Here is a 9,056-nt window from a genome sequence, read left to right on the forward strand (position 1 = left end):
CATTTTTACGATTTTTCTATGATTTACTATGAATTTTATAAATTTACTTCAGCTTTAATTAGAAAACCCGTAAACTTGAAAAGGGACCGGTGGTCACTACTGGCCCAGCAGCGTGGGAGCATGACAGCCTAGGCGGCGAGCGGCCCAGGCGGGGGACCAGCGGGCATGAGCGGCCCAGCAGAGCGCAGCAACGGCGTAGGTGGCCCAGCGGACGCGCGGCCAGCCCATGCACGGGAGCCAGCCCAGGCGCGGGCGCATGACGGCCCACTAGCGTGAGCAGGCCCAACGCGGGGCGGGGCGCGAACGGCCCAAGGCGGGCGCGCGGCCCAGCGCTCAGCAGCGGCCTAGTCGCGTCACATTTTTGTAGAAAACCCCTTCTACGTTTGTCTAGTCGCCCAAACCCGATTTGCACTATTCAAATGAGTCGAGTATTTCGCACCGACAACCCTGTATAAAATTCTGGCTTGCATTCTCACCCTTCCTTCCTCTTACTTCTCAGGGGCAGAGCGTGGAGCAGAGGATGGTGTGCCGACAGGGCGATAGCGAGCGCGGCCCAGCGAGTGCCGCGGTGGAGCGGCCGTACCAGAGCGGCGTGGATCTCTGGTGGAGAGGTGTGGGTGGAGGCAAGGTGCTGCTTCCCGGACATGCTAAGGAGCAACAGACCCGCACGGAGCCAAGGCGGGCACGGTGGTCGGGCGAGCGCGTACGGCGGTGGCGATGCATCGCTGGCAGGGCGTCTTCGGGCGGTAGGCAGGCACGGCGGCCACGCACGGCGGAGGAGGCGCCTGGGAGGGATGCGTGGGGCTCGACGCGTGGGACGGAGCATGGGTCGGGGACTCGCTCACGGGGAGGACCAATACCGGTGGTGCAAGCTCGGGCGGTAGCTGGGCATGGGTGCTCGGCCACAGCGGCGGACCGAGGCGGAGGGGGAAGGAGAGGGGCGCTGGTGCGGAATGCGCGGGTGGTTGCGAAGGAGAGCCGAGCAGAGCACCAGGGCAAGGTGGCTGCGGCGGGGGAAAAGGAGGGGCGCCGGTGGCGCGGGTGCGCCTACGCGCACGAGGAGGGAAATGGACCGGCCACGGCGGGCAACGGCCAGAGGGAAAAAGCAGCACGAGCAGACATGGCGCACCGGTGGGAGAGCAAGGGAGGCACTGGCTTCCTCGAAAAGCAGGTGGAGGAGGCAGAGAGAGGAAAACAGCGGAGGCAATGAAGAGGGAGAGAGGAGGTAAGCTCAGGCCAGCAGGATGCGGATTCTAAGGCGAAAAAGGAGACTAGCTTTTGCGAACACGAGGAGCAGAGGGGAACAGAGCAGTGCGTGAAAAGCAGCAGCTGCGGCCAACACTCATAAGGCACTCATACAGAAAAGGACAGGGCAGCGCGAGACAAGACCGAAGCCGTAGAGACAAGGCAAGGAAACAAACGCGTGTGGCACAGCGAGCAAGCAGCCAGTGCAGCTAGGCCGACAGGCCCACGCGCACGAGGTCGCGAGGAAACAAACGTCTAGTATGGTAGTAATAATCAGTAGACAGACGAGCGGAGAAATGAAAGAGCGAGCACGAGGGCGGTCAACTTGTACAGCCTTGCAGAGAGGACAGATATGGACGTGCTACAACTGTACTAGCGCCACCGTAGGAGTACGTTTGTCGTAACGCATATATATATATATCGTTTTATTTAATTATGGATTTTATTCTATTTATAAAGTCGATTTTCATGCTTAGTCTAGAACAAACCCTCTGTCATTTACTTGCTAAAATCATTATCGGCCACTCCTAAAATATTTATATGCACTGCGTAAATTAACTCGAGCATTTATTTACTCCACGGAACTAAGTCACACAGGATTCGCTTATCGCCTCAAGTATGTTTAGATTAAAAATTCTAAAAAACTTGTTACGAAAATTTTTCTTAGGCCCTAATCGTGGAGCTAAATAGGATCGTAACACCGAGGTGTTACAAGAGACCACCTCATCCTCAAGTGAGAGTGAATATGATGATGACCAATATGAAAAAGTGGATGATGTTGCTCTCTTTATGAGGAGGTTTCACAAAGGGTTGAAGAAGCAAGGGTACAAGGTAGTAAAGAGGAAGTTTCCAAATAAGAAGAAGAGGACATGCTACAACTGTGGAAGCACCAATCATTTTATTGCCAAGTGCCCACATGAGATCAAGGAGAACAAGTATAAGAAAGAGAAGGAGGAGGACAAGGCCGATCGGAGAAAGAGCAAAAAAACATGGGAAAAGCTCACATTGGGCCTGAATGAGATTCATCCATTGAAAGCTCAAGTGAAGATGAGAAAGTTGCAACCATTGCTATCCATAAGCCAGCTTCTTCACCAACATATCCGATGATGACTACTACTCCCTTCACATTTGTCTTATGGCAAAGGGTGAGAAGGTAAAATCTAAATCCAAGGCCAAAGCTCCTCCACCTCCACCTTTTAGTGAAGTCTCTAGTAGTGATATTAGTGATAGCTCTAGTGATGATGAATCTAGTGATGAAGAAATTAATAAATTAACTAAACTCTTAGATGGAAAGACTAAACTATTCATCACTAAACTAATAGAGGACTTAGAGAGTATCCAAGCCGAACTAGAATCTAGAGAGAAAACTCTTATCCAACAAGAGGATCTCTACATTGCTAGCAAGGAAGCTCTTGCATTCAAGAAAAGTGAGGTGAAATCCTTGCGTAAGGCCTTGGCCAAAGAACAAGGGGACCTTGCTATCACAAAGAAAGAAAATATTGCTCTCAAGAAAAAGTGTTGTGACTTAGATGAAAAGCACAAAGAACTTGAGTTGCAATATAACATCCTTTGGGATAGCAACTCACATCCCTCAAAGGCAAAGGATGCCTCTACTACCTCCACTAGTCAAGGTTGTGGAAAATATTATAATATTGATTTGAATGCTTATTCCACTAACCTTGCAAATATGGAGGCAATGAGAAAAGAAATTGCTAGATTCAATGAGATCATTGTCAAGGACTCCTTGAGTGGTAAGGTTCAAGTAAGTAACAAGAAGGCAAATGATTCAAAAGTGCCTCAATTCAAGCAAGAGAGACACTTATCAATCAAGCATGGGCTTGGGCACACTGCTGGAGCCAAGACAAATGGAAGAAAGATCATAAATGGCTATGAGTGTGTCAAGTTTAAGAGGAAGGAAAGAATTGGTATAGATCAACCTGCACAGACAGTGGCAGTGCCGCACCACGGCAGTGCCACAGTAAAGGCCGGATGTGCCACTCCCTGCAAAAATAGGAAGTCTACCAATTCTACTCCTGATCAAACTAAGCCAAAGAAGAAGGTGTTCCAACAGAAACAGGTTCAGCAGAGGATAAAGAAATCAGTGTGGGGCACTATGAACAAATATGCCTATCAACCAAAGTTTCAACCACCTCGACAAAGCTTGACTTCGTGTTTTGTTTTAAGAAACAACAGCAGTGGAAAAGTGGTTGCCAAATATGTTGGAAAGGAAGCCAATACATATAGGAATACTTCTATTTGGGTTCCTAAATTTCTTGTGACTAACATGTAAGGCCCCAAGTCAAATTGGGAACCTAAATCAAGCAACTAAATCTGTTTTGCAGGCATACTCCTCCGGTGGGTCAAGTTGGATGCTTGATATTGGATGTACAAATCATATGACCGGAGAAAGGAGTATGTTCTCATCATATACCCCGAAGATGGACTCAAATGAAAATATTCTCTTTGGAAACAACTATAAGGGGATGTGATTGGTCTCGGTAAAGTTGCGATAACCCATGAGCATTCAATTACAAATATTTTACATGTTGATTCGTTAGGATACAATTTGTTATCCGTCTCTCAATTATGCGAGATGGGCTTCAATTGTCTCTTTACAGATAAAGGTGTGGAAGTCTTTAGAAGGGAGGATTCCTCTATTGTCTTTACGGGTCATTTAAAGGACAAGCTTTACCTAGTTGATTTCAACAAAAGTAAAGCTAATCTTGAGACTTGTTTAGTGGTAAAATCTAGTATGAGGTGGCTTTGGCATCACCGACTAGCCCATGTTGGGATGAGAAACTTGGCCAAACTTCAAAAGAATAAACACATCCTTGGGCTAACAAATGTTCACTTTGAGAAAGATAGGATATGTAGCCCTTGTCAAGCCGGAAAGCAAGTTGGCGTACTTCACCCACCAAAGAGCATCATGACCACGACGCAACCATTGGAGCTCATACACATGGATCTCTTTGGGCCGGTCGTCTACCTAAGTATCGGGGGTAACAAATATGGTCTTGTTATTATTGATGATTATTTCTGTTTCACTTGGATATTTTTCTTGTTTGATAAGTGTCAAGTTAGAGACAAAGTGATGACTTTTATTAGAAGAGCTCAAAAGGAGTTCGGTCTCCTCATCAAGAAAATAAGAAGCGATAGTGGGACCGAATTCAAGAACACCCAAGTTAAGGAGTTTCTTGATGAAGAGGGCATCAAGCATGAGTTCTCAGCTCCATACACCCCTCAACAAAATGGTGTAGTAGAGAGGAAGAACCATACACTAATTAACATGGCAAGGATAATGCTAGATGAGTACAAGACGCCTGACCTCTTTTGGTGCGAAGCTGTCAACACTGCTTGCCATGCCATCAACTGCCTCTACCTACACAAGAAGTTGAAGAAAACTTCATATGAACTTCTAACTGGTAACAAACCAAAGGTGTCCTACTTTAGAGTGTTTGGGTGGAAGTGCTTTATACTTAATAAGAAACCCAAAACCTCTAAGTTTGCACCTAAAGTTGATGAATGTTTTCTTCTTTGTTATGGATCAAATAAACATGCCTATCGTGTTTTCAACAAAACCTCCGAGAGAGTTGAAATAGCGGTAGACGTGACATTTGAAGAATCTAATGGCTCTCAAGTGGAGCAAGTTTATTCAAGTATTGTAGGAAAGGAGGATCCACCATGTGAAGCAATCAATCAATTGGCTATTGGTGATATAAGACCAAAAGAAGATGAAGTCACTGAAATGGAGGTTCCTCAAGCTGCTGATGAACAAAGTTCCACTGGCATACCTGATGTTGAGGGGGAGCCGACCCCTGCTGCAAATCAGCAGAGCGGTAGTGCCGCACATAAGAGCGGCAGTGCCGCACTCCCTCTGATAGCAGCAGCAAGTCCAACTCCGATTCAAGGACAGAACCTATAACCCATATTCGAGCAAGAAGATAATGAAGATCCAGAAGATGGACAAGAGGCCATTGATCATCCAAGGCTAAGGCAAACAATACAACGGAATCATCCCGTTGACAACATCCTTGGGAGTCTTCGAAAGGGGATAACAACTCGTTCATATTTAGCAAACTTTTATCAATATTACTTGTTTGTTTCCTCTTTAGAGCCTCTTAAGGTAGAACAAGAACTTGGAGACCTGGATTCAGTGATGGCCATACAAGAAGAGCTCAATAATTTTGAAAAAAAAATTAAGTGTGGACCTTGGTGGAGAGACCCAACATCAATATCTTTGGCATCAAGTGGGTCTTCCGTAACAAGCAAGATGAGAATGGCGTGGTGACAAGAAATAAGGCAAGATTGGTTGCTCAAGGTTTCACTCAAGTAGAGGGCTTGGACTTTGAGGAAACATATGCACCAGTGGCAAGACTTGAAGCAATTCGAATGCTTCTATCCTATGCCGCTCATCACAATTTCAAGCTATATCAAATGGATATGAAGAGTACATTCCTCAACGGACCATTCAAGAACTTGTCTATGTTGAGCAATCACCAGGTTTTGAAGATCCCAAGTTTCCCAACCACGTCTACAAACTCCAAAAGGTGCTCTATGGGCTTAAGCAAGCACCAAGAGCATGGTATGAATGCCTTAAGGAATTCTTGCCTAAACAAGGCTTTGAAATAGGCAAAGCCGACCCTACCCTTTTCACTCACAAAGTTAGTAAAGATATATTTATGTGCCAAATATATGTCGATGACATAATATTTAGTAGTACTAATCATACTTTTTGTGAGGAATTTAGTAGGCTCATGACGAAGAGATTTGAGATGTCCAAGATGGGTGAGTTGAAGTTTTTAATCGGATTTCAAATCAAGGAAGTGAAGGATGAAACTTTAATTTGTCAAACGAAGTACACCCATGATATGCTCAAGAAGTTTGACATGGTGAATGCCAAGCCTATCAAAACTCCCATGCTAACCAATGGATATCTTGATCTCAACATTGAAGGGAAAGACGTGGATACCAAGGTATATCGTTCCATGATCGGCTGTCTACTCTATTTGTGCGCATCTAGGTCCGATATTATGCTTAGTATGTGCATGTGTGCTAGATTTCAAGGTAACCCGAAAGAGTGTCACTTGGTGGCCGTTAAGAGAATCTTGAGATATTTTGTACACACTCCTAACCTTGATTTGTGGTATCCTAAGGGCTCTAAGTTTGATCTACTTGAGTATTCGGATTCCGATTATGTCGGTTACAAAGTAGATCGAAAAAGCACTGAGAATGTTGGTCAATATTTTTTTTGTCAAAACTTTCTTATGATCCGAATGGTTTTTGAGGGAATTCCCTGTGAACCATTAAAAAAGATCGTAATTCCTTGTGATTCACTGAAAAAATTCGGCAGACTTCAACGCCACTGCTCAATTTTTTTTTGACCTCCATGCCACTGCCGTCAGATTAGGCTCTAACGGTGTCAAAGTGCAGGTGGAAAAAATCAAAAATACCCTTAAGTCTAAATATGTCATTAATTTTTTTTTGAGTATCTTATCGGCTCCAAATGGAAAAACTCAAAACTAGAAAGTTGTAGATCTCGTCGAGATCTGTAATTTTCATACTAAAATTATCTTCATTTAATACGGCAAAAAGATATGATTTTCTAAGATATATTAATTATATCAAATCATATTTTTTTTGTAGAATTAAATGAAGATAATTTTTATATAAAAATTATAGCAGTGGCGCTAAAGTCCGCCAAACTTTTTTAATGGTTCACAAAAAAATTATGATCTTTTATTATGGCTCACCAGGAATTCCCTTGTGATTTTTCTTTCCTTCTTTTTTCAGGTAAACGAGCCTTCTCCCTTTTGTACAGGAAAGTCCCAGCGCAGGATTTAAGACAGCCCGACGACCCCCATTCACTCGCTCCGTCCGTCGTCGCAATTGACAATTCCCCACTTCTACTTCTACATTTCCACACACGCACGCGGCACACTGGTGCGTCGCCATCGCAATCATACTACTCTCCCCTTCCTCCTTCCCTCCCCGGCTCTTCCGGTTCCACGCCCTCGTTCTTCTCTCGAGAAGCACCCCCCAACCATACGTCTTCCGGCGCCCCCGACGCGGACGGCGAGCCGCTGCTGCTTCCGCCGCTGCCGCTTCTTAGCAACTGAATGGTCAAGCCTTTGGTTTCTTAGTTTCACCCACTGTTGTAGTGTCTTACTGCAGCTGTTTTGGAGTTGATTGGGTTGACGTTACCCTTGTAATAGTGTGCCATATAGTTGTTTCTTAGTCTTGTATGTATACTAGGCAAGGCAATAGAGCAAATGAGTTTATGGTGGCATCCTTTCCTTGCTCCCCTGATGGACTTTTTTTTTTCTTTTTCTTTTGAGAGGCCCTGATGGACTTTGTTAAATGGAGTCTGGTTGTGCATGGGCCGACGAATGAGCAATGGCATTCTCAGATGGACTGGCGTGCTATGCTAGCTGTTAGGCTCTCGCTTACCGAGGCTGTTTGGCTGTGGGTGCAGAGGTTAGGTTTCAGCTTGTGGGGTGCGGATAGGATAAAATAAAAAGTTAGACTTTTTCCTTTTATTATTTCTCACCAAATAAGATAGCAATTCACAATATACTCCGTCAAAAAATCAGAACTATTTGATATGATAATTTTATGTCTTGATACGATCGAAGTTCATCATTTTTTTATCTGAAAGCCATTTGAGGAAAGCACAGGGTCTATTTCAACGTGCGATCTGATCCCGGCAGACGTCGATGACGCATTCTATCCTGAGGCAGTCTCCGCGGACGAAGCGTGACCCCTTGAGCTCGCTCCGCGTGGCGAGCTGGCCGGTGCCCCTGGTGCACCAGTCCGCGCTCGTCGCGTCGAACCGCGTCGGGCGCTGGTCCCAGATAACGGTGTCCGGGAGGCCGCTGGTCTGGTCCAGAAGCAGGAGGCCGACGTACGCCGGCGCCACCACGCCCTCGGTCAGCAGCATGACGAAAATGCCCACGTGGCCGTGCTCGCCGTCGGAGCCCGGCCGGGTAGTATCGGATTCGGATGGCCCAGTGGATCGGAGGCCGGCGACGGCGAAGGCCGGGGAGTCTACGAAGCCGCCGCCGCCGACGCCGCACTGCTGCTCCTGTAACCTGCTGACGCCGCGGACGTGCGCGACGTGCGTGCCGCGGGCCGTTCTAGTCACGCGCATCGGGAGATCAATTTGGCACCGGGGCAAGTGCTGCCGTGCACAGACACGCCAATGGCTGCAGACCGCGCTGAGACGGACGCGGTCTCGATCGGCGGGAAGGGAGACGACGCTGGATGTGGCCGTACAGGTCCCAGGGGAGATCGCACCAGCTCAGAACGACTCCCTGTTGCTCCTGCAACCTGCTGCATGAATATTTCGGTGAACAATGAGCTTCACGTCCTGTCCTCGTACAAGAAGAATCTGAAACGGATACTGGTAGATATCTCGGTGAACAATGAGCTTCTGCATGAATATTTTCGACTTTGGGGACTGCTAGAGAGCATGCACCTGAATCTGAGCACGGAGGAGGAAGACCAAATTATTTGGACACTGGAAAGTTCAGGACAATACTCTGACCAGCTAAGCTTATAATATTCAGTTCGCGGGGCAAACTCTTTCTAATTTCCCAAAACTAATCTGGAAAGCATGGGCGCCGCCATGCTGCAAATTCTTCCTCTGGCTGCTCCTACGAGACAGGCTCTGGACAGTGGCGCGCTTGCAACAACGTGGCTGGGAGAACAGCTACTTTTGTGCACTGTCATAATAAGGAACTTGGAAACGTGCTCGCACCTCTTGGTTGAGTGCCCCCCTACTCTGACGAGGTATGGCGACTAGTTTCAGCATG

General features: G+C 46.6%; 1 protein-coding gene across 1 annotated transcript; it reads right to left on the reverse strand.

The window, feature by feature from the left end:
- Positions 1 to 7,927: 7,927 nt before the first annotated feature.
- Positions 7,928 to 8,392, reverse strand: LOC136499533 (BTB/POZ and MATH domain-containing protein 4-like). The gene has a single exon (XM_066495151.1). The coding sequence runs from the start codon at positions 8,390 to 8,392 to the stop codon at positions 7,928 to 7,930; it is 465 nt and encodes a 154-aa protein (XP_066351248.1).
- Between the last annotated feature and the right edge of the window lie 664 nt (positions 8,393 to 9,056).

This window comes from Miscanthus floridulus, chromosome 13 (assembly GCF_019320115.1).
Source record: "Miscanthus floridulus cultivar M001 chromosome 13, ASM1932011v1, whole genome shotgun sequence".
NCBI classification, from domain to species: domain Eukaryota; kingdom Viridiplantae; phylum Streptophyta; class Magnoliopsida; order Poales; family Poaceae; genus Miscanthus; species Miscanthus floridulus.